This window comes from Sorex araneus, chromosome X (assembly GCF_027595985.1).
Source record: "Sorex araneus isolate mSorAra2 chromosome X, mSorAra2.pri, whole genome shotgun sequence".
In the NCBI taxonomy this organism is placed as follows: domain Eukaryota; kingdom Metazoa; phylum Chordata; class Mammalia; order Eulipotyphla; family Soricidae; genus Sorex; species Sorex araneus.
In genome coordinates this window covers 57,475,914-57,502,253 of record NC_073313.1, presented here as the reverse complement: position 1 = coordinate 57,502,253, position 26,340 = coordinate 57,475,914, and the positions used below count along the sequence as shown (strand labels likewise).

Here is a 26,340-nt window from a genome sequence, read left to right as displayed (position 1 = left end):
ATACCCATCAGATAAGGGGTTGATATCAATGGTATATAAAGCACTGGTTGAACTCTACCATAAGAAAACATCGAACCCCATCAAAAAATGGGGCAAAGAACTGAACAGAAACTTTCTCAAGGAAGAGATACGAATGGCCAAAAGGCACATGAAAAAGTGCTCTACATCACTAATCATCAGGGAGATGCAGATTAAAACAACCACGAGATACCACCTCAGACCACAGAGGCAAGCACACATCCAAAAGAACAAAAACAACCGTTGTTGGAGAGGATGTTGGGAGAAAGAGACCCTTCTACACTGCTGGTGGGAATGCCGGCTAGTTCAGCCCTTTTGGAAAACAATATGGACGATTCTCAAAAAACTAGAGGTTGAGCTCCCATTTGACCCAGCAATACCACTGCTGGGAATATATCCCAGAAAAGCCCAAAAGTATAGTCGAAATGACATCTGCACTTATATGTTCATCGCAGCACAGTTTACAATAGCCAGAATCTGGAAAAAACCTGAGTGCCCTAGAACAGATGACTGGTTGAAGAAACTTTGATACATCTATACAATGGAATACTATGCAGCTGTTAGAAAAAATGTGGTCATAACATTTGCATATAAGTGGATCAGCATGGAAAGTATCATGCTAAGTGAAATGAGTCAGAAAGAGAGAGACAGACATAGAAAGATTGCGCTCATCTGTGGAATGTAGAAAAATAGACTATGAGACTGACACCCAAGATTAGTGGAAATACGTACCAGGAGGTTGTCTCCATGGCTTGGAGGCTGGTCTCTCATTCTGGGCAACTCAGAGAAGGGAACACCAAGTAAAATGTGGTAGGAGGTCATGCGGGGGAGGGGTGATGCGTGCTGAATATAGACTGGAGACTGAACACAATGGCCACTCAACATCTTTATTGTAAACCACAACACCTAATCAGAGAGAGAGATCAAAAGGGAATACCCTGCCATGGTGGCAGTGTGATGTGGGGGGAGACGGTCTGGGGAGGGTGGGAGAGATGCTGGGTTTACTGGTGGTAGAGAATGGGCACTGGTGAAGGGAAGGGTTTTCGAACTTTGTATGGGGGAAACATGAGCACAAAAATGTGTAAATCTGTAACTGTACCCTCACGTTGATTCACTAATTAAAAATAAATAAATTATTAAAAACAAATAAATGGGGAACAAGTAAACAGACAGGTAAGGTTCTTGGCTCCATTTGAGAGACTTTTGGCCTATTTTTTTAATTAAAATACACTTATTCCAGAAAGAGTCAGACTGTTTATTATGTGTCAGCTCTGATGCAATTCTTAACCATAGAGGAGTAAACAAGAATTGACGGCTAAATGTCAGATTTTCAATACCTGTATCAGTAGTGTAGGAATGTGATTCTCACCCTGCTTTATACAATGGCCCCTTCCAAACTTGTTTCTTTCCTATGCACCTACATCCTACCAGTTTGCCACTGAGCTTTCTATTATTCTGTCTTTTAAGCAGATTTTCATCTATGGCCTTCCTGGAATATCCTGGGGTGCATAAAAGATTAGATTCCCCTGGCTGATAACTACTAGGCTGGATAGAAGATGTCTTTACACTCTAAAAAGAGTCCTAGAAGATAATTTCCTGTCTAAAGAAACTGTATCACACTATCAAGAAACAAATATCCAGTATTAGCAAAGAGCTGATAAATGAACAAATTTCTCAACTCTAAAAGACAGCAATCAATCCAACCTCATTCTGTTTCCATTACCCTTTCAAAGACCAGGTGTTATCTTCTAGGTTAGATATTTTATGCAATAGCAATAATATAATCTCACTCATTGTCAGGCCCAACACGGATTTCTCTGTTTGCTGACTCCCTGAGACTGGAAGAAATATAGACAGGTTTACAGGCTTCCAATACTTTCACCTTTGAAAGAATTCCATTAGCAATGGCCCTAGTCACCTACTTAGTGATCTATTGGGACTAGTTATCTTTTTTGTTGTTTGTTTTGGGACCAAACTTGGTGATGCTCAGGGGTTATTCCTGGCTCTGCACTCAGTAATTATTCCTGGCGATGTTTGGGGCACCATGCCAGGGACTAAACCCTGGTTGGCCATGTGCAAGGAAAATGTACTATCCACTGTACTATCCACTGAAAGTGTGCTATTCACTGTACTATCTCTCCAGCCACATGGAACTTTGGTGTCCTTAGAAATACAGATACAGACTTAAAGGATAAATATTTTTAAGTACAACACTCCCAGAACCTTGGTTCTACTCCTGTCTCTGCTCCTGTTCCTCACATGACTTTGTATTTGGGGAGGTAATGCATACTTAAAGCAGTGAGGAACCTATAGGCTAAAGGCTCTATAGTGATCCTATCCTCTTAACTCAGATCCTGAAAGTACTTATATTTTCTAGACACAATGGGTATTACCTAAATTCTATTTCAGTTAAAGTAGTCAACATTTCATGAATTTCAGCAAAAACTGGTGAATAAGGGGCCTGGCTCAATATTTTGTCCCTGAGTTCTTCATTTTATTTACTGGATGAATTTGGAAAGACATTTGAACTCACTGGATCTCATGTTCCCTTGCTTGTAAAGTAGAACCAATAGTAAGACAGACTCCATTGGTATATCTATGCATAGGAGAAGAAAAAACTTGCTAATGTTAGAACTGGTCATAGAGAATACGGAAATGAACTTCCAGGGTTCCAAAGTTTCAAAGGGAATTCTTGAATACAGACAAGGGGGCAAGAGAAATTACTTTTCTGTGTGTATTCCTTTATTTTAAATGTCTTATAATCACCACTGCATTTACTCTCCACTGCATTGAGTCCTGAGAAGTTTGTGTACATGGTTCTGTTTCTGATGCAGTGTCACCTGTTAGTAAGTGGTAGATCTAGGATGTAATCTTAGTCCAACACTTCTGTGTCCCAATGTATTTCGTCCTTGGGTCAGAGATATACCTCAATGGGCTGAGTGTATATTTTTCATGTGAGAAGCTTAGATTCAATCTTTATTACTGTATGGTTCCTTTAGTATAAGAGGCCCTAAGCAAACAAACAAACAAATAAAAAGTGTCTCCACTCCTTCAGACCTTACAGAACTTTTTGTAGTAAAAGGGTAACCACATAAATTGCGGTCAAAGTGGCAAAATCATAACCTGGATTTGTGAGAAAAGCTTAAAATAAATAAGTACCAATTGTCCCACTGCCTTAACTTATCATGCATTTCTCTAGCAAATGAGATAAAATAAAGTTTCTAGGAAAATTAAGTCAATTTGAACTTAAGGAGGAGTATATACAAAGTAGTACAGGCAGAACCCATGTGAGAACTAAAAATAAAGAGGAGTAACTGAAAATTATTTAATGAAGTGTTACAGGCAAAGTCAAGTAAGAAAAAAAGGAGAGCAAGTGTAAAATTATGTTAGAAAAACATATAGCATAGTTTAACCATGAGAAGAGAAATAATGCTAGGAGGAATAGTAAAACATTAGTATAGAAAAGGTAGAATTTTTATTTTAAACATGAAACATCCAAAAAGATCGTATGACAGGATTTTTTTTTTGGTTTTTGGGTCACACCCGGCGATGCACAGGGGTTACTCCTGGCTCTTTACTCAGGAATTACCCCTGGCGGTGCTCAGGGGACCATATGGGATGCTGGGATTAGAACCCGGGTCGGCCACGTGCAAGGCAAACGCCCTACCCGCTGTGCTATCTCTCCAGCCCCAGGTTGGTTTTTTTGAGGGACAAAAATATTAAGTAGAATTACAATATTTCCTGGGTGGAAGTATTGTTATTTGGAGGACATTTCTTATCATTTCTTATATCTTGTATATATGATTCAACAGAATTTTTGAAGAACGGCTAGAAAATCTCTAGTTGCTGCAAATTATTTTAGAAAACAGCTGTTACTGGGATGGAGATAATAATAAGAGCAAAGTTCCTTTCCTGTCAGGAATAGTAAGGAAGCAGGATTCCTTTTCCTCTGAAACTAGTTTTGATATGGAGACTAGATAGAGATGAGTATACAGATATGGATTATTCAGGCATTTATGAGTATTTTGATCCCAGAAAGATAGAAAATGGATTCAACTACTGAATCTAACTGTAGGGTGAATTTATTTTTCTTTTTTCACTCATGCATTCATTAAGCAGGCATGTTAAGCAACTACCATATATTGAGGTAGGGCTTAAAGATTTATAGATACATAGTTCTAATCATGACCCTAAGTACCTACTACTGTGTGTTTGGAAGGAATTATGACAAATGATATGAAAATTGTGCAAAGTTTGGCACTAAAAACAATATTAGACAACCTAGAAATCTGATCTTAACAGACAGGTGGTGTCTGTTCTTACGTGTCTGGTATTATGGACATCCTAAAGTCAGGAGATGACCATTGGTAAAAGTGACACACAATTACTGTTGAAGGTATTAAAATTATAAAGTACTCTGGGGGCTGGAGCGATATCACAGCAGGTAGGGCGTTTGCCTTGCACGCGGCCGACCAGGGTTCGAATCCCAGCATCCCATATGGTCCCCTGAGCATTGCCAGGAGTAATTCCTGAGTGTAGAACCAGGAATAACCCCTGTGCATCGCCGGGTGTGAACCAAAAAGCGAAAAAAAAAGAACCAGAAAGTAGTCTGGTGTAACAAAATGTGTATTAGTTTAATACATAGTAAAACAAAAAAAAAAAACCTCAACATCCCAGGTTTTGGTACTCAGCCATGCATAGGAGTAAAGCTGAAGTTGACTGAAGTTCTATGTCCAGTAATGGAGTTTTTACCTTATCCAATCGGATATCATTAGGAGAGTCATTTGGTCTCAACAATCTGATTCAACCACAGGCACAGGGACATATTTTTAAGTAGCACGTTCAATTCTTTATTATCAGTTGGTAGATTTCTTTCTCCAGGTTATATGCTTTGTTTGGGGGACAAACTTAGTGATGCTCAGGGTTTACTCCTATCTCTGTGCTCATGAGACCATATGTGGTGCCAAGAATCAAACCTGTGTAGGCTACATGTGAGAGAAATATCTTACACATTGTACTATCTCTCATATTTCCCACATTATCCAAATCTGGGTATATGGAAAGCTTCTGCACCATTCTGATTTGTGCTGTCTTCTGTAACAACGTATGCATAAGTACTACATGGCTGAAGAAATAGTAGGGCACTTGCCTTGCACACAGCCTACCTGAGTTTGATCCCCAGAACAGCATATGGTCTCCTGAGGCCCTCCAATAGTTATCCCTGAGTGCAGATGCAGTAGTAAGCCCTAAGCGCCACTAAGAATAGTCCCCAAACAGGGGCTGGAGCGATAGCATAGGGGGTAGGGCTTTTGCCTTGCACCCGGCCAACCCGGGTTCGAATCCCAGCATCCCATATTACTGAGCACCGCCAGGAGTAATTCCTGAGTGCAAAGCCAGGAGTAACCCCTGTGCATCGCCGGGTGTGACCCAAAAAGTAAAAAAAAAAAAAGAATAGTCCCCAAACAGAATAAAAAAACAAGTGGGGGAAATTATTTTCAACTAACTGTACTGGGTTTTGATGAAATATGCATGAATAGTAGAATCAACTTAACAATAGAATGAACTTAAGCAAATGACTTTTTCTTTCTGAGTCTCACTTTCTCAATCCGTGAAGTGTGTTCATAAACGCCTATCTCCTATGATTGCTGTACAGGCTCAGTGAAGTAATAGAGATCAAAGTTACTATCTGCTGGCTTATTTTGGTATTCGTTAATACTAGAGCCATTTTTTGGCTTAAATTGAAATTGGAAATGCACAATTTCTTTACGATTTGAATCCTAGCACAGGTCAGTAGCTGCATTAATATCTGCTTAAAGACATGCAGGGGCACATTCTGGTTTCTATGGCAAAGTCCATCTGAAGTCATTCATTGCTCCTCTGCCCTTGTGGCTTTAGGAATAAGATGCTACCATCGATTGACTATGTCCAAAATTCTTGGCTGCAAGTTACAGGATCACAAATCAAACTAACCCAAGAAAAAGAATATATTTTTGGCTTAGATTCTTGGGAATGTTGGGACCATAGACACAGCTGGATCCACAAGATTCAAATGATGTTTTTTTTTATTATCTCAGACTCTTTTTATCTTCTTGTGCTAATGATATCAACTTCTCAGAAACACACATCAATGCAATTCTAGTGTCATTATTACAGAATTGGGGGGATTGTTGAGGACCAGAGGTGAAGATCAAGCCATTTTTTCTCACACTATGTATATTGAATAGAGCAGTGGGATCTCATTAGTCCTTCTTGGGTCCTTTGATTATTCCCAAAAAATCTTGTAAGAGGAGGTAGGAGAACTGGAGGAATCTTGTAGAGGAATGGAGGAATTGATAATTCCAATATGTCCTAGTCTGAATCACATTACTTCTGGAGATAAATAAGAAGAAGGTAGAGTGATAGCTTCAGTGAAACCACAAAGAATGGGAGAAGGACATGATGCTAAACAAACTTCAGCTCTCCACTAAATACAACCATTAAATGTTACTCCTCTGGAAAGGGACCCTTCTACACTGCTGGTGGGAATGCCTACTGGTTCGGCCCTTTTGGAAAACAATATGGATGATTCTCAAGAAATTAGAAGTTGAGCTCCCATTTGACCCAGCAATACCACTGCTGGAAATATAACCCAGAGAAGCAAAAAAGTATAGTAGAAATGACATCTGCACTTATATGTTCATCGCAGCACAGTTTACAATAGCCAGAATCTGGAAAAAACCCGAGTGCCCTAGAACAGATGACTGGTTGAAGAAACTTTGGTACATCTATACAATGGAATACTATGCAGCTGTTAGAAAAAATGAGGTCATGAAGTTTGCATATAAGTGGATCAGCATGGAAAGTATCATGCTAAGTGAAATGAGTAGAAAGAGAGAGACAGACATAGAAAGATTGCACTCATCTGTGGAATATAGAATAACAGAATAGGAGACTAACACGCAAGAATGGTAGAAATAAGTACCAGGAGGTTGGCTCCATGGCTTGCAGGCTGGCCTCACATTCTGGGGAGAGGGAAACTCAGAGAAGGGAACACCGAGTAAAATATGGTCAGAGGCCATGCAGGGGAAGGGTGATGTGGGCCGAATATAGACTAGAGACTGAACACAATGGCTACTCAACACCTTTATTGCAAACCACAACACCTAATCAGAGAGAGAGAACAAAAGGGAATACCCTGCCACAGTGGCAGGGTGGGGTGGGGGAGATGGGATTGGGGAGGTGGGAGGGATGCTGGGTTTACTGATGGTGGAGAATGGGCACTGGTGAAGGGATGGGTTCTCGAACTTTGTATGAGGGAAACATGAGCACAAAAATGTATAAATCTGTAACTGTACCCTCACGGTGATTCACTAATTAAAAATAAATAAATTTAAAAAACAACAACAACAAAAATAAATGTTACTCCTCTGTATCAAAACCATAATGCATGGAGTGATGCAGAACCTAGCTTCATAAAGTAGGTTGTACCCCCAATGGTGGGATTGTATAACTAAATATGGCGGGTCCAAAAAAATTGGTAGTAGTAAAAGATTTCTAAACACTGGATGACCAAAAATTAAATCAAAGTTAATCTCGTAATGAGTCCAAGATGTTCTTGGAAGCCCTTTCCTATGTTTCACTTCTTAGGTTAAGAGAGTCTCAACTCAAATACTTACTATTAAGAAGCAAGGAACAATTAAAACATCATGGTACTGGAACAAAGGCAGAGCCGAAGACCAATGGAACAGGGTGGAGTATCCCTACACACAACCTCAAATGTATGATCATCTAATCTTTGATAAGGGAACAAGAGATGTGAAGTGGAGCAAGGAAAGCCTGTTTAACAAATGGTGCTGGCACAACTGGACAACCACATGCAAAAGAATGGGCTTAGAACTCGACCTGACACCATGCACAAAAGTCAGATCAAAATGGATTAAAGACCTGAACATCAGACCACAAACCATAAGGTACATTGAAGACAAGGTCGGCAAAACCCTCCACGATCTTGAAGATAAAGGTTTCTTCAAAGATGACACACAACTGGCCAACCAAGTGGAAACAGAGATCAAGAAATGGGACTACATTAAACTAAAAAGCTTCTGCACCACAAAAGATACAGTGACCAGAATACAAAGACTATCTACAGAATGGGAAAGGATATTTACACAATACCCATCAGATAAGGGGTTGATATCAATGGTATATAAAGCACTGGTTGAACTCTACAAGAAGAAAACATCCGACCCCATCAGAAAATGGGGTGAAGAAATGAAAAGAAACTTTACCAAGGAAGAGATACGAATGGCCAAAAGGCACATGAAAAAGTGCTCTACATCACTAATCATCAGGGAGATGCAGATCAAAACATCCATGAGATACCACCTCACACCACAGAGACTAGCACACATCCAAAAGAACAAAAGCAACCACTGTTGGAGAGGATGTGAGGAGAAAGGGACCCTTCTACACTGCTGGTGGGAATGCCGACTAGTTCAGCCCTTTTGGAAAACAATATGGACGATTCTCAAAAAACTAGAGGTTGAACTCCCATTTGACCCAGCAATACCACTGCTGGGAATATATCCCAGAGAAGCAAAAAAGTATAGTCGAAATGACATCTGCACTTATATCGCAGCACTGTTTACAATAGCCAGAATCTGGAAAAAACCCGAGTGCCCTAGAATGGAATGACTGGTTGAAGAAACTTTGGTACATCTATACAATGGAATACTATGCAGCTGTTAGAAATAATGAGGTCATGAAGTTTGCATATAAGTGGATCAGCATGGAAAGTATCATGCTAAGTGAAATGAGTCAGAAAGAGAGAGACAGACATAGAAAGATTGCGCTCATCTGTGGAATATAGAATAATAGAATAGGAGTCTAACACCCAAGAATAGTAGAAATAAGTACCAGGAGGCTGTCTCCATGGCTTGGAGGCTGGTCTCATTCTGGGTAACTCAGAGAAGGGAACACCAAGTAAAATGTGGTCAGAGGTCATGCGGGGGAAGGGTGACGCGTGCCGAATGTAGACTAGAGACTGAACACAATGGCCACTCAACACCTTTATTGCAAACCACAACACCTAATCAGAGAGAGAGAACAAAAGGGAATACCCTGCCATAGTGGCAGTGTGGGGTGGGGGGTGATGGGACTGGGGAGGGTGGGAGGGATACTGGGTTTACTGGTGGTGGAGAATGGACACTGGTGAAAGGAGGGGTTCTCAAACTTTGTATGGGAGAAACATGAGCAAAAAAATGTATAAATCTTTAACTGTACTCCCCGGTGATTCACTAATAAAAAAAAGAATAATAGACTAGGAGACTAACACCCAAGAATAGTAGAAATAAGTACCAGGAGGTTGACTCCATGGCTTGGAGGCTGGTCTCTCATTCTGGGCAACTCAGAGAAGGGAACACCAAGTAAAATGTGGTCGGAGGTCATTCGGGGGAAGGGTGACGCGTGCCGAATGTAGACTAGAGACTGAACACAATGGCCACTCAACACCTTTATTGCAAACCACAACACCTAATCAGAGAGAGAGAGAACAAAAGGGAATACCCTGCCATAGTGGCAGTGTGGGGTTGGGGGGTTGGAGACGGGACTGGGGAGGGTGGGAGAGATGCTGGGTTTACTGGTGGTAGAGAATGGGCACTGGTGAAGGCATGGGTTCTTGAACTTTGTATGGGGGAAACATGAGCACAATAATGTATAATTCATTTCAATTCTTAATGTAATTTTATTAGATCAATAAAGTCCAGATGACAAAAAATGCTTTATGAGAAAGAAAAATAATAAAATAAAATAAAATAAAATAAAGAAGCAAGGATTACTATATCAAGGAACAGTGAAGTATGCTATCTCCTGGGAATGTAAAATCATGTGACACACTATGGAGATTTTTTGATACATCGTTTTAAGATGAGAAAATATTGCGGGAGCTCTGGGACACTGTGGTGAAGGGAAGTGTTGCCACATATATACCACAGATCCCAGTGTCACCTCACCTGCAGCTCCTGCTCTCCCTACCACCTGTTTTCTCATGGCCACCAACTCTCAGGCCTATTCTCACTTCCTTGTGACACTTGTTATTTCTGGTTATTTCTGTTATTTCTTCACCTAGTACCTTCTTTCTAAATCCAGACCCTACAACTAAGAAGCATTTCTTACACCATATTTAGGGAAAAATATAACATTGATTACACCATATTATACCATATTACAAATAATGGGTGAGATCATATTTACTGAGTGAATTAAATAACTGAACTCATTCTCACATTCAGCAAGCATTTATTAGCATAAAATTGAGTAAGGCTTGGTACCCTGTTAGCAGAATCCTGTGCAGAGAGGAAGACAATTACAAAACTACAGTAGAATCATAGTAGAATAACTACTATTACTAAAGTACAGATAAAATATTTTGAAGGCACAGTGAAAGGGATAGAGGAACAGCAAACAATTTTCTAACTTATACCTGGATAGAGAATTTAAGGAAGTCTCCAGAGAAGTCATCTCTGAGCTGTGTCTTGAAGATGAGTAGAAGCCACCAGGTGGCATAGGAAGGACCACAAGTGAGGGTTCAGAGAACCAGGAATAAATGATGGAATAAGGGGAGAAGGAGTAAAAGAAAGAATAAGTAAAAGCATTTTCAAACACAAAACTTGTGTTCTAGCATAGAAATTTTAAAATCCCATTTCTCCATGGAAGGGGATAGGGAAAGAAGAGGGTGAGAGGTCCTCGTATATGGGTGTTCAGCACTTCCTCAAAGCAGTTTATGGGATTCAGTTTAATATTTATAATCCCCCAAATTGTCAAGAACTTCCTACAGAAACGAATGATTTGTATAAATAACACTGTTGTAATGGAGAGACTGGCTTCAATTTTCATTTCTCTCTCTTTCTTACGCAGGGAGGCACACTGGGTGGTCCTCAGGGCTTATTTCTGGCTCTGCAGTCAAGTATTACTCCTGGTGGTGTTGGACGATATGGGATACCAGGGATCAAACTCTGGTCAGCCTTGAAAGGCAAGTGCCTGATCTGCTATACTCATTGGCCTCCAATTTTAAAGTTCGTCTTTCATAGATGTATTTAATTCTGCCAAATAAATAGCTATACTTACTTCAGGAAATAAAATAGGGTATGAAACCTGAGAGGGGAAGGTAGAATAGATCAAACTTTGCAGAAATCCCACACTTGGATAGTACACTGACATCTAAATTATATATTATTTTCAAATTGAATTTATATATGAACATGATTAAAATACATATATTCACAACCCCTTGTTATTCATTCCCCTCCACTCACTTTTCATAACCCAGATTTTAGTATGTATACATTGAAATAAAATATTATGGCTTTTTAATTTTTTCAATTTCAATATTTTATCTTTTTTTTTCTTTTTGGGTCACACCCGGCAATGCACAGGGGTTACTCCTGGCTCTGCACTCCTGCACTCAGGAATTACTCCTGGCGGGGCTCAGGGGTCCATATGGGATGCTGGGAATTGAACCTGGGTCGGCTGCATGCAAGGCAAATGCCCTACCCTCTGTACTATCGCTTCAGCCCAGAAATATTTTATTTTTTAAAATTTATATCTTTCTTTTTAAAGACTGTTTTCTTCCTTGTATCTTCTGTTTAAATATTTAGCTTTTATTTAAATTTCTCAACTTGAACTTATCAAAGATTGTTTAAACACCATGATTAAGTCTCCAATTTGAGTAGAGGACAACACCTGTGGTTATCTGAGGAGCATGTGGTGTTGGGAACTGAACCCAGGACTCCCATCTGAAAAACATGCCCTCCAGTTCTGTGAGCCATTCCTATTTCATCTTTCTCTAATTTTTATTTAAAAATTTTAGACAATTCTATCGAATTCTAAACTTTCCTCTTCTAAAACTTTCTCTAAATATAAATTTTAATTACATTCTTATTTCTTAAAACTTATTTCTTATTAAATATTTTATTTTTATTAACTTTTATTGAGAGACTTGTTGTTACTGTTTTTGGTATATCGAATATGCTACGGGTAGCTTGTCAGGCTCTGCTGTGTGGGCAGGATACTCTCGGTAGCTTGCCCGGCTCTCCGAGAGGGAAGGAGGAAATGAACCTGGTCCGCTGTGTGCAAGGCAAATGCCCTACACACTGTACTATCACTCCAGTCCAAGTCCAAATCTCTCAGTGGAGACATTACTGGTGCCTGCTTGAGAAAATCGATGAACAACGGGATGACAGTGCTACAGTGCTAACTTTTATTAACTTTTGATTTTTGGACCATATTAGGTGCTGGGTATGGAAGGCGGGTCAGCCACAAGCAAGGCAAGTATCCTATCTGCTATAAAATCGTTCTGTACCCTGCTTTAAATTTTAATAAACATATTTACATAGCATATTACTCCATTTAAAAATTTTCTTTTAGGAGCTTTCTTCATTATCTTTTAACTTTTTAACTTTAAAACTGTTCTTCATTTTAACTTTCATGTAAACATTCAGTTTTCCTTGTTTTATTAATTTTACCTCTTAAAATATATTTCTAAAATTGTTTTCTTTTTTATTTTGAATTTATTTAATACCATGGAATACTATGCAGCTGTTAGAAAAAATGAGGTCATGAATTTTGCATATAAGTGGATCAGCATGGAAAGTATCATGCTAAGTGAAATGAGTCAGAAAGAGAGAGACAGACAGAAAGATTGCACTTATCTGTGGAATATAGAATAACAAAGCAGGAGACTAACTTCTTAAAATTGTTTTCTTAATTAAATTTAAACTTTTAAATTTAAAACTCTTTTAACATTTAAATGATCTATTTGAAATTTTTAACTTAATATTTCAACATTTAACAACACTTTCTATTAAAAGTCAAAAAAGTTTTAATAAAAAACTTCAAGGTTTCTTTTACAATATTAAGTACTTTTTGATGGGGGTAAGGAGATATCCCAGCTCTGCTTGAGAGTCCAGGGGCCTGGTGGCCACTCCTGGCAAAACTTGGTATATTTGCACCACGACTGACAATTAGGGCCATCAATGCCACACTTGAGCATTGCTTAGGAGATACCAGGGCTGTTCTAGTCAGGGCCCTTTGAGCTATCTCCCTGGTCATAAACTATTATCTTTTTTCAAACTATGACTGGTCAGATGTAGTTTAAATACCAATTATGATGCTTCTGGTGAATGAAAGTCCTTGACTTCTCACAGTTTTTTTTTATAGAAACAAATTATATCATGCTGGCATCTCCTGTCCCATTCTCACCACCTGAAGCATCTTGATCATTGAAATATACTTTACGTGACCATTTATAGCCTCTTCTTCCTTCTCCCATTTTTAAGTTTAAATGGTCACTGGTTAGTATTTACTCTCCCCAACCAGACCCACACACCATGTTAAAATACATTATTCATATCAAGACACTAATTATCACATAGATACTATTGTCAATTGTTCATTCCAGGTAGGTTTTATGATATTTCAAGAGGAGCTTGTTGTATGGTTGTTATTGTCCATTCCAGATTTGGTTTGCATGTCACCTTAGTATCCTTGTTTATTCATCCCTTTTACTTTTTTCTGATAAGTAGTCTGGTAAGACTAGTCTTTCTGTTTCTCAAGATCCTGTTTGTGATAGAATAGTAAGTATCCTTCACTTAAGAATAAATCCTCTATGGTAGCCTTGGGAATGACAGCATCATCACAACTGAACCACTGATCCTTCTGCTGCCTGATAAAACTGGTATAGTGTCCACTTTTCCAAAGTTCCATGGTGATTTATTACTGCAAACAAGTACTTATTCTCAGTAGACACAAAGTCTGCTGGTGGCTGGCCTTCTTTCATTCTGTTCTCTTTAGTAGAGGCTAAAAATGGAGTCATGTCAAGTTCCAAGGGAAAGGAAATAAAAGTATTAATCTTTTGTATCTGTTTACCTACATGTTCAAACTGCTTAAGATGAAAACAGGCTACAATGGGTAATTTCTTCATCATGAGCTGTTTTGTGGATTTCTGGTAGCTTTGACAACTACTGCATTTGATTTTGGAACTGATTCCTAGGTCTTCTGGCCTTGTAAACCACTGCAGGCAATCTGTGAGTGAAGGAATTCCTGGTATATAGTCAACTGTGCTGTCAGCCCTCTCTGGATTCGGAGAACTGAATGTAGCACAAGAGCCAGGCAAGTCCAAACTTATGTCCCAGCATGGATCTATTGTGGTGGAAACACTGTGGCAAGCTTGACATGTGACATCTGACTGCAAGCCACCTGTGAAGATTAGGTCTGTTATAGCAGTTGGGGTTATTGGTCTCCTGTATAATATCATCACCTTTGCTGTGTCTATGCAGCACATCTAATATGGCAATGAGGAACTCATGGGCATCCTGTACCCTGCTAAGTGTTCTGCATGAATCCAAAACAAGTGTAGTAAGTTATAGGGAATGTGAGGAGTTCGAATCCCAGAGTACATAGCATGAAAAAAGAGAAGACATCTCACAGACAAGACACAAGCTAGGGCTTATCATTACACATTTATGCTTATTAGAGATGTATTTCAGTAGAGGAATATGAATAAGTGCCTGGACAATACAATTCATAAAGCAAATGTTCCCAAGATTAATCAGTCCCCTCAGGCTTACAGTATAAACTGTTTGCTTTCTCCTTTTCTTGGGTTTCACCAATTTTGTCTCCTGTTTCTTGGACTCACAGGCTGATCGCCTATCTTCAATACCTGATGTCATACACTGTTTTTAATAACCTCTGTTGAGGTGGAAGTTAATAATTTAAATTTATTTTTTGTTTCTTTGGAAATCTGTTCTATGTCTTTGTCATATATGTAATCCTTACACATAAACCAATACACAACCCCATGACACAAATCGACAGATAAATTGTGCTGTTTTGTTTCTGCATGTTTGTGAATATGTTTCTCAGTAAAGCAGCCAAAAAAGACACAGGAGAGACAAGAGTGGAGTCTCCTCATACGGGTACTACATATATGACAGATGCACGACTCTGCCTTACGTTTCCTAGTCCTGGGGTCCCACTCCAAACGAAATGCTGGTAGATCAACAGCAGCTTCCTCTGCCAGTTCTTAGCTACTTTAAAGCTCTCCACACGAGAGCAGCCAGTGGGCCCGTGATCAAACTCCACCTCCAGCAACCAGTCCCCAAAGCCACTTCGATCTCCAGAACAGCCTTGCTTTGTCTGACGCCTGGATCTGGGGGGGGAGACCTACGCAGAGATCTGCACTAGGTTCGGGCACCCGGAGGCAGCTGTAGCAGCAGAGACGCAGAAGGATGGGCTAGTGGTAGGGGTGGAGCGGAACGCCCCGGCAGACCTCGGGAGTGGGCCCGAGGGCGGGGCCTGCGGCGCAAACACAGGGGCCTGCTGCCACTGTGACAGCCAGGGGGCGTTGAGAGAAGCACCTTCTCATCGCTGCCGCTGCCGCTGCTGCCGCTGCCGCCACTCATTATCAAGTCCTCCTCCTGCGCGAGCTTGTGCCCTTGTAATGGATCCAGCTTCATCTCCTCCTCAGCTCCCAGGCTTGAGCACACCTTCTCCTCCCCCACCGCCTTCTCCATTCCCCCCTCCTTCTCCATAGCGTACTACGGGAAGGCCCCTCCCCCACTGCCCGAGCTCCAAAGGACCAAAGAGCCAGAAGGCAGGGAAGCTTCTCGAACCTGGGCCATCAGCTCACCGCGCAGCGAAAGGATAAAGGCATCTGGAATCGAGCTGCGACTGTAGATGGAATGAGACAGGATTTTCTGTGAATGATCTGGTCAACATCATGGCTGCGGTGGCTGGTGGCGGCCCCCTCCCCCGGGATCAGTCCCACCAGCCTTTGAGCTCAGCCTGAGGCTGCTGCGGGCTCCACCCACTCTGCTCAGGCTCTAGCTGCTTAGACTAAGGCTCAAGGCAGTTACCTGATTTAAAGGCGATAGAATAGAGCCGGGGAAGAGGGGTTGGAGGGCAACAGTGAGGAAGAAAAAGGTCGGGGCTGGGATATTACCTGAGTTTTAGGGTGGAAAGAGGTGGAATCTTCTTTTAAAATGACGCCACCCTCTAACTGCCTTTCCTGCGCCTAGCACAGCCTCGTTTTGGCACAGTTTCCTCTGACGTTCTTTCCTTATATCCTAAAAAACACTGGGTTAACATTTACCTTAAAAATGACTAAATGGGGGCCATTTATGGAAAATAGGTCCAGGGGAAGAGCTTGACCCTCTGGTCCCACCCCTAAATCCCAACGCATTTTTTTTTCCACGCTCTTCAGCCCTCTCGCGCTCTCTTGCGCTTGTGCACCCTCTCGCACATTTTTTTTTTGCCTCAGCGCTCACATTTCCCTATGATTCCTTCATCTCACACATTTCAGGCGTTCGCCACCCCCATCTTCTGCGCGCGACCCTCCAGAAGTCTCCTCTTACTTCCCTTCATCCCCTTTCCCTGCATAACAGAAATCAACCCCATTGCTTGTTGAAAGGTCTGATTTACCTTGGGCCCCAGGCGGCTAATACGCGCTAGCAGCAGCTGTTGTCCAGGAGCTTGTCAGCCAGGTTTCCTCCAGACCTCTCCTTGGGTCTGGTCACAAGGGACCGCCCCCTGGCCCCTCCCTTCTCAACGTGTGGTCCCTAGACCCGGATTCTAACCTTTACCACCAATGAATGGCACCACTATCCCAAACTGTCAGACTAATCTCTTCCTGGAACAGATTCTGAAACAGCATGGAACTCTAGAGAAAGCCCTTGGAATGGAAGTTCTGACCTCACCATATTTCAGGCCAATATTTCACAGGGGAAAACACAGATTCACTGGAGTTGGGTGGGTAACTGTCTAGCAAAAATCCCTGAGGGATCTATCAGAGTGAAATCCCTGGGATGTAAGTAGAAAAAGAGTAATTTTTGGAGTGTGGAGAGAGGAAACATATGCAAAAAAATTAGTCTCACTCGAGAGAACCCAGGAGCTTGCTAGTTATGTGAAATCATAAAATACTTAGTTATGTGTTACTTGAGTCCTTTGTTAAATAAAAATGGTAAAAATTATGATAACTTACTATAAACGCTACATTATATTCTGTTTAAGGTTTTTATGGTGAGCTTTATCTTTCACATGTCCCTTTCTTGGTGCTTCCTTAAAATCAGCCCATGATAAAAGGACATACTTAGAGTCTTGGAGAAAAAGACATTAATTCTCTTAGAGCTCTTAATTTTTTTCACAGTGAGATACACAGTTACAAAATTGTTCCTGACTGGGTTTCAGTCATACAATATTCCAACACCCATCCTTTAACCAGTGTACATTTCACACTACCAATGTTCTAGTTTTCCCAAGCCAACCTACGCCTCCACCCCGATCAGCCTGCCTCTATGGCAGGTACTTTTCTTTCTTTCTTGATCTCTTTCTCTTTCATTTTTGGTATTGTGTTTCGCAAAACATGTACTAAAATGTTGTCTTATATGCTGTTCTTTTATTCAGAGTGATCATTACCAACTATCATTGACATAGTGGTCCCTCCTCAATCCTAACTACCCTGCCCACCCCCCAACTTGTGGCAGCTTCCAGCCTTGAATCAGTCCTCCTGGCCCTTGTTTCTACTTTCCTTGCGTATTAATTTCATAATTTGTTTTTTTTAATATCCCACAAATGAGTGCATTTGTTCTATGTCTGTCCCCAGCATGATAATCTCATACCCATCCCTTTATAAGTAAATTGCACGGCTTCATTTTTCTTGGTGGCTCTGTAGTTTTCCATTTTGTAGATGTACCATTGGGTACCTTTTTTTTTTATTCAAGTCATCTGTTCTTGGGCATTTGGATTGTTTGCAGATTCAGGCTACTGTGAATAGAGCTGCGATGGAAATTGAAGTGCAGACTGTATTTCTGCTATGTGCTATTGGAACCCCAGGGTATATTCCCAGAAGTGGCATTCCTGGGTCTTATGGAAATTCAATTTCTAGATTTTTGAGGAATGCTCATATTGTTTTCCAAAAGGCTGGGCCAGTTGGCATTCCCACCAACAATGACTGAACCTCCCTTTCTCACTGCATACAAGCCAGCACTGATTTTCTTATTCTATTTGATGTGTGCCAGTCTCAGTGCTGTGAGATGGCAACTCATTGTTTTTTGGATTTGCATCTTCCTAATGATAAGCGACGTAGAACATTTTTTTTCATGTGCCCTTTGAAAATTTGTATTTCTTCTTTGATGAAGTTTCTGTTCATTTCTTATCTCCACTTTTGATGGTGTTGGATGCTTTTTCTTGTAAATTCCCACCAGTGGATATATCTTGGATATTAACCCTTCATCAGATGGGCATTGCAAAAACAAATTTTCCCAATCTGTGGGCTGTTTTTGTATCTTGGTCAATATTTCTTTTGAGGTGTAGAAGCTTCCTAGTTTAATGTAGTCCCAATTGTTTGTCTTTGCTTTGACTTGCTTATTCAGCAGTGTTTCGTCTTTGAATATACCTTTAGTTTCAGTGTCATGGAGGGGAGGGATTTGCCTACACTTTCCTCTATGTAGCTTATGGATTCATAACGTCTTTAATTTGTTTTGATCTGACATTTGTGCATGGCATTAAAAAGTATTTGCATGTAGCTGCACAGTTTTCCCAACACCACTTGTTGACGAATCTTGCCTTGTTCCACTTCATATTTCTTTCTCCTTTATCAAAGATTAAATGATCATGTATTTAAGGATCTGTGTCAGAATATTCAATTTTATTTCATTGATCTGCAGGTCTGTCTTAATTCCAATACTATGTTGGTTTAATTACTACTCTTTTGTAGTACAGTTTGAAGTTTTAGGAGGTGATGCCTACCAAGTTTCCCCCCATTTATTGCTTTAGCTATTTGTGGATTTTTTGTTGAATATAAATTTCAAGATTATTTCATCTGTTTCTTTTTAAAATGTCAAGGCTATTCTTATAGGGACTGCATTTAATGTGTATACTTCTTTGGGAAATTCTGCGATTTTGACAATGTAAATCCTCTCAATCAATGAGCAGGGGATATGTCTCCATTTCATTGTCTCCATTTTTATTTCTTTTTATTTCTCGTTTTCTTTGTATAGACCCTTCACTTCTTAAGTTAAGCTCATTCCAAGGTACTTGATTTTCTGAGGCAAAACCATGAACAGGATTTAAAAAAAAATCTCTTTCTTTTTTTCATTATGTATACATAGGAAAGCCATGGGCTTATGGGTACTGATTTTGTAACCTGCCACTTTGGTATACAAATCTGTTGTTTCTATGAGCTTTTCTGTAGAGTCTTTGGGATTGTCTAAGTATACTATTATTTATTTCATTGAATCACCATGAGATACAGTTACAAAGTTTTCATGTTTGAGTTTTAGTCATATAATGATCAAACACCCATCCCTCCACCAGTGCACATTTTCCAACGTTAATGTCCCTAGTATCCCCCTCTCCAACCTATCTTCCCCCTGCCTCTATGGCAGACAATCTTCTCCATATAATCTCTCTACTTTGGGGCATTATGGTTTGCAATACAGATACTGAGAGGCTACCACATTTGGCCCTTTATCTATTTTCAGTACACATCCCCTGTCCTGAACAATCCCTCTAAGCATCACGGACATAGTGATCCTTTCTCTACTTCAGCTGTCTTCTCCCCGAGTTCATGAGGTAGGCCACCAACCATGTTTTTTTTTTCAAGTTGCTACTCGTGTGGTTTTATTTTTATTAATAACATAATTATTATCACAGGTTCTAATCAGCATAATGACGTTTTTTCTAACAATTTACTGCTTTGGAGTGAAATGCATGAAATAGAAAGATTACTTATATGATCATTTAAAATAGTACATCTTATCCTAGCATAAAGATCATAAAGCAGTATGAGAAAAATATAATATAATAAAATCAGTTGCATGCCAATATGTAAATTCACAGCATCTGTTTTACTAAAAATAGTCTTATACATGAGAATGACCAGTCTTACATTTTTTTTTATATAGCATTGACTATCCTTTCTACTGTAATGCTTACTAAACCAGAGGGCCCACTTTCTTTCTCCATTTAAATTCCCAAACTATTTTTTTTTTAGTTTTTTTTTTAGGGATTTTGTTTTAAATTTTTAATTTATTTATTAGTGAGTCACAGTGGGGCTACAGTTACAGATTTATACATTTTCGTGCTCATGTTTCCTTCATACAAAGTTCGAGAACCCATCCCTTCACCAGTGACCATTCTCCACCACCAATAAACCCAGCATCCCTCCCCCCCCCAAATCCTATCTCCCCCTGCCCCCCCATCCCCGCCACTGTGGCAGGGTCTTCCCTTTTGTTCTCTCTCTCTAATTAGGTGTTGTGATTTGCAATAAAGGTGTTGAGTGATAGGCCACCAACCATGGAACAATATTCCTGACCCTGTGTCTACTGTCCTTGGGTGTCAGTTTCATGTTATGTTATTTTACATTCCACAAATGAGTGCATTCATTCTATGTCTGTCCCTTTCTTTCTGACTCATTCCACTTAGCATGATACTCTCCATGACCATCCACTTATAAGCAAATTTCATGACTTCATCTTTCCTAACAGCTGCATTGCATTCCATTGTGTAGATGTACCAAAGTTTCTTTAACCAGTCGTCTGTTCTCGGGCACTCAGGTTGTTTCCAGTTTTTGGCTATTCAGTGTTGCAATGAACATACAGGTGCAGATGTCATTTCTACTGTGCTTTTTTGCACTCTCGTGATATATTCTCAGAAGTGGTACTACTGGGTCATATGGAGACTCAATTTCTAGTTTTTAAAGGAATACCTGTATTATTTTCCAAAAAGGCTGGGCCAATCGGCATTCCACCAACAATAAATGAGAGTCTCTTTCTCCCCACATCAGCACCAGCACTGGTTGTTCTTGTTCTTTTTGATGTGTATCAGTCTCTGTGGTGTAAGATGATACCTTGTTGTTGTTTTGATTTGCATCTCCTTTATGATTAGCGATGCAGAGCATTTTTTATGTGACTTTTGGCCATTTGTATTTCTATTTTGAGGAAGCTTCTGTTCATTTCTTCTCCGCATTTTTGATGATGTTGGAGGTTTTTGTCTTGTACCATTCTACTAGTGCCTTGTATATACTGGACATTAACTCCTTATCAGGTGGCTATTGGGTAAATATTTTTTCCCATTCCGTGGGTTCTCTCTGTATTTTGGTCACTGTTTCCTTTGAGGCGTGGAAGCTTCTTAGTTTAATATACTCCCATTTGTTTATGTTTGTTTCCACTTGCTTGGTCAGTGGTGTTTCATCCTTAATGATGCTTTTAGCTTCAATGTCATGGAGGGTTCTCTCTACATATTCCTCCATGTACCTTATGGATTCATGTCTGATATTGAGGTCTGTAATCCACTTTGATCTGACTTTTTTGCCTGGCGGTATACAGAAGTCAGAGTTCATTTTTTTTTTGCTGGTAGCTGTTCAGTTTCCCAGCACCATTTGTTGAAGAGATTTTCCATGTGCCACTTCACATTTATTGCTCCTTTGTCAAAGATTAGATGATCATATATTTGAGAGTCTAGTATACTATCATATTATCTGCAAATAGTGAAAGCTTGAATTCTTACTTTCCCACTTGGATGCCCTTGATATCTTTTCCTTGCCTAACTCCTATGCCAAGTGCTTCTAGTACTGTATTGAATAGGAGTGCAGAGACTGGGCGAACTTGTCTTGTGCTCAATCTTAGATAGAAAGCTTTTAGTTTTTCAACATTGAGAATATTGTTTGCTGTGGGCTAGTGGTAGACGGCTTTAATTAGATTGAGAAAAGTTCCTACAACTCTCGTGTTATTGAGAGTTTTTTTTTAATCACGAATGGGTAATGAATCTTGTCAAATGCTTTCTCTGCATCTATTGATAGGATTATATGGTTTGTATTTTTCTTTCATTGATATGGTGTATTATGTTGATTGACTTGTAGATGTTAAATTCTCTCTGCATGGCCAAGATAAATACTAGTTAGTCATGGTCTATGATCTTTTTGATGAGTTGTTGTAATTTATTTGCCAGTATTTTGTTTTTTTTTCTTTTATTTTTAAAATTTTTTAAATTAGTGAATCACCATGAGGGTACAGTAACAGATTTATAAATTTTCATATTTGTGTTTCCCTCATACAATGTTTGAGTACCCCTCCCTCTACCAGTGTCCATTCTCCACCACCAGTGAACCCAGTATTCCTCCTACCTCCCAATCCCATCCCCCCTCCCCCCGCCCCCCACCTAGCCTCTGTGGCAGGGCATTCCTTCTTTGTTCTCTCTCTCTCCTTTTGGGTGTTCTGGTCCGCTATAGGGGTATTGAGTGGCCATCATGTTCAATCTGTAGTCTACTTTCAGCACACATCTCCCCTCCTGAGCGGGTCCTCCAACCAGAGCTTACTTGATGTTCCTTTCTCTATCTGAAATGCCTTTCCCCCCAGCATGTGAGGCCAGCTTCCAAGCCACAGAGCCAACCTCCTGATACTTATTTCTACAATTCTTGGGTGTTAGTCTGCTACTCTGTTATTTTATATTCCATAGATGTGCGCAATCTTTCTACGTCTGTTTCACTCTATCTGACTCATTTCACATACTTTCCATGTTGATCCACTTATATGCAAAATTCATGACTTCATCTTTTCTAACAGCTGCATAGTATTCCATCGTATAGATATACCAAAGTTTCTTTAACCAGTCACCTGTTCTAGGGCACTCCGGTTTTTTCCAGGTTCTGGCTATTGTAAACAGTGCTGCGATGAACATATATGTGCAAATGTCATTTCAACTTTACTTTTTTGATTCTCTGGGATATATTCCCAGAAGAGGTATTGCTGGGTCAAAAGGGAGCTCAATATCTAATTTTTTGAGAATCGTCCATATTGTTTTCCAGAAGAGCTGAACCAGTCGGCATTCCCACCAACAGTGCAGAAGGGTCCCTTTCTCTCCACATCCCCTCCAACAGCGGTTGCTTTTGTCTTTTGGATGTGTGCCATTCTCTGTGGTATGAGGTGGTATCTCATAGTTGTTTTGATCTGCATCTCCCTGATTATTAGTGATGAAGAGCATTTTTTCATGTGCCTTTTGGCCATTTGTATCTCTTCTTTGGGAAAGTTTGTGTTCATTTCTTCAGCCCATTTTCTTATTGGGTTGGATGTTTTCTTCTTGTAGAGTTCAATGAGTGCTTTATATAGCCTTGATATCAACCCCTTAACGGATGGGTATTGGGTGAATATCCTTTCCCATTCAGTAGATTGTCTTTGTGTTCTGGTCACTGTATCTTTGCGGTGCAGAAGCTTCTTAGTTTAATACAGTCCCATTTGTTTATCTCTGTTTCTATTTGGTTGATCAGTTGCATGTCATCATTGAAGATACTGTTAGCTTCAATATCGTGGAGGGTTTTGCCGACTTTGTCTTCAATGTACTTTATGAATTGTGGTCTGATGTTGAGGTCTTTAATCCATTTTGATCTGACTTTTGTGCATGGTGTCAGGTCGAGATCTAAGCCTATTCTTTTGCATGTATTGTCCAGTTGTCCCAGCACCATTTGTTAAAGAGACTTTCCTTGCTCCACTTCACATTTCTTGACCTCTTATCAAATATTACTTGATCATACATTTGGGATTGTGTGTAGGGATATTCCATCCTGTTCCATTGGTCTGCAGCTCTGCCTTTATTCCAGTACCATGCTGTTTTAATTGTTACCGCTTTGTAGTAAAGTTTAAGGTTGGGGAGGGTGATGCCTCCCATCATCTCTTCCCCGAGAACTGTTTTAGCTATCCGTGGGCATTTGGTGTTCCATATGAATTTCAGGATAGCTTGATCCATTTCTTTGAAGAATTTCATGGGCATCTTTTTAGGGATCACAATGAATTTTTGAATTTGTATAATGCTTTGTGGAGTATTGCCATTTTGACAATGTTGATTCTCCCTCTCCATGAGCAGGGGATATGTTTCCATTTCCTCATGTCCTCTTTTATTTCATGGAGTAGTGTTTTATAGTTTTCTTTGTGGAGGTCTTTTACTTTCTTGGTTAAGCTGATTCCGAGGTACTTGATTTTCTGGGGCACGATTGTGAATGGGATTGCTTTTTTTCATGTCCCTTTCCTCTGACTCATTGTTTGCATATAGGAAGGCCATGGATTTTTTGGTATTGATTTTATAGCTTGCGACTTTACTGTATAAGCCTATTGTTTCTAAGAGTTTCCACAATTGAGTTCAGTCCTTCTATGTCTGTCCCTCTCTTTCTGATTCATTTCACTTAGCATGATACTCTCCATGTTTATCCACTTATAAGCAAATTTCATGACTTCATCTCTCCTAATAGCTGCATAGTATTCCATTGTGTATATGGACCATGTTTCTTTAACCAGTCATCTGTTTTAGGGCACTCGGGTTGTTTCCATATTTTGGCTATTGTGAACAGTGCTGCAATGAATATATAGGTACAGATGTCATTTCTGCTGTACTTTTTTTCATCTTTGGGATATATTCCCAGAAGTGGTATTGTGGGGTCATATGGAAGCTCAATTTCTAGTTTTCGAAGGACTGTCCATATTGTTTTCCAGAAAGGCTGGACCAGTCGGCATTCCCACCAACAGTGAAGGGGTGTCCCTTTTTCCCTACATCCACACCAACACTGGTTGCTTTTGTTCTTTAGAACGTGTGCCAGTCTCTGTGGTGTGAGATGATACCTCATTGTTGCGTTTACTTGCATCTCCCTGATGACTAGGGATGTGGAGCATTTTTTCATGTGCCTTTTGGCTATTCGTATTTCTTTTTTGAGGAAACTTCTGTTCATTTCTTCTTTCCATAAAACCATATGATCATATAAATAGATGCAGAGAAAGCATTTGACAAGATTCAGCACCCGTTTATGATGAAAACTCTCAGCAGAATGGGCATTTAAAGGAACTTTGCACAATATAGTCAAAGCCATCTACCAAAAGCCCACGGCAAGTATCATTCTTAATGGGGAAAAACTGAAAGCCTTCCCTCTAAGATCGGGCACAAGGCAAGGTTGTCCGCTTTCACCACTCCTATTCAATATAGTACTGGAAGTCCTGGCCATAGCAGTTAGACAAGAAAAAGATATCAAGGGCAGGGGCTGGAGTGATAGCACAGCCGGTAGGGCGCTTGCCTTGCACGCGGCCAACCTGGGTTCGATTCCCAGCATCCCATATGGTACCCTGAGCAGCGCCAGGGGTAATTCCTGAGTGCAAAGCCAGGAGTGACCCCTATGTATCGCTGGGTGTGACCCAAAAACGAAAAAAATCATATCAAGGGCATACAGATAGGAAAGGAAGAGATCAAGTTATCACTATTTGCAGACGATGTGATACTATACTTGGAAAACCCTAAAGACTCTACAGAAAAGCTTCTAGAAACAATAAGTCGATATAGTAAAGTGGCAGGCTACAAAATCAACACCCAAAAGTCCATGGCTTTCTTATATACAAATAATGAAATAGAAGAAAGAGACGTTAAAATACAATTCTCTTCACAATAGTACCTTAGAAAATCTAGTACCTTGGAATCAGCTTAACCAAAGAGGTGAAAGACTTATACAAAGATAATTACAAAACGCTACTTCAAGAAATAAAGGAGGACACTAGTAAATGGAGACACATCCCCTGCTCATGCATAGGGAGAATTAACATTATCAAAATGGCAATACTGACCAAAGCACTATACAAATTTAATGCATTTCCTATCAGGATACCCATAACATTTTTTATTTTATTTTATTTTTTTTTAATTTAAATTTTATTGAATCACCATGTGGAGGGTTACATAGTTCTCAGGATTATGTCAGTTATACAATACTCAAACACCCTTCCCTTCACCCGTGCCCATAATCCATCACCAACCACCCCATTATACCTCCCGCCCCCTCCCGCCCCCCCAGTCCCCGCCCTTGTAAGTGATAAGTTTCACTTCGTTTACGCTTTATCTTGGTTATAATCCATGTTTCAACACATAACTCACTATTGTTGCTAGGGTTTCCCCCCAAAAAAGGAAAAGACAGTCCCACTGTCAAGGAAGCATTTGATGGCTCTCCATTGCTGAGAATGTAGAGATATTAAGTACCGCTGTTTGTTACATAACTTTTCAATTTTTCCCCCCTCTTCCCTCGCACCCGAGATCACGCCTGTTTAGTAATCACCACGCTGCCTGACAAAGGGAAAACAAACCAAAAAAGATGGTTATTTCTCGTCATCAGCCGGCGTGGGGCTCTGGCTTAGTTGATAGTATGGTAGAATGTCTGCAAGCAGTTTCTGGAACCAAAAGTAATACGCTGGTATCGGCCCCGGCTCGAGATTCCACCAGCGTCCTGCTGTTCCAAGTACATAATAATTTATTCCCTTGTATCCCATC

General features: G+C 40.1%; 2 protein-coding genes across 2 annotated transcripts in view; both read right to left on the bottom strand.

Moving 5' to 3' along the window:
• Positions 1–16,557, bottom strand: part of FOXR2 (forkhead box R2) — a 109,629-nt gene extending 93,072 nt beyond the window's left edge. Inside the window, exon 1 of the mRNA XM_055121045.1 lies at positions 16,474–16,557. The gene's annotated coding sequence lies outside the window, so the exon portion shown is untranslated. The remainder of the gene's footprint in view (positions 1–16,473) is intronic.
• USP51 (ubiquitin specific peptidase 51) lies at positions 9,442–16,581 on the bottom strand. The gene is given in 10 exon segments (XM_055121043.1): positions 9,442–13,743; positions 13,745–14,267; positions 14,269–14,368; positions 14,371–14,461; positions 14,463–14,734; positions 14,737–15,018; positions 15,021–15,215; positions 15,218–15,723; positions 15,995–16,118; positions 16,474–16,581. Coding segments are annotated over 8 exon segments (2,076 nt in total). The 5' UTR covers positions 15,675–15,723; positions 15,995–16,118; positions 16,474–16,581; the 3' UTR covers positions 9,442–13,587.
• Between the last annotated feature and the right edge of the window lie 9,759 nt (positions 16,582–26,340).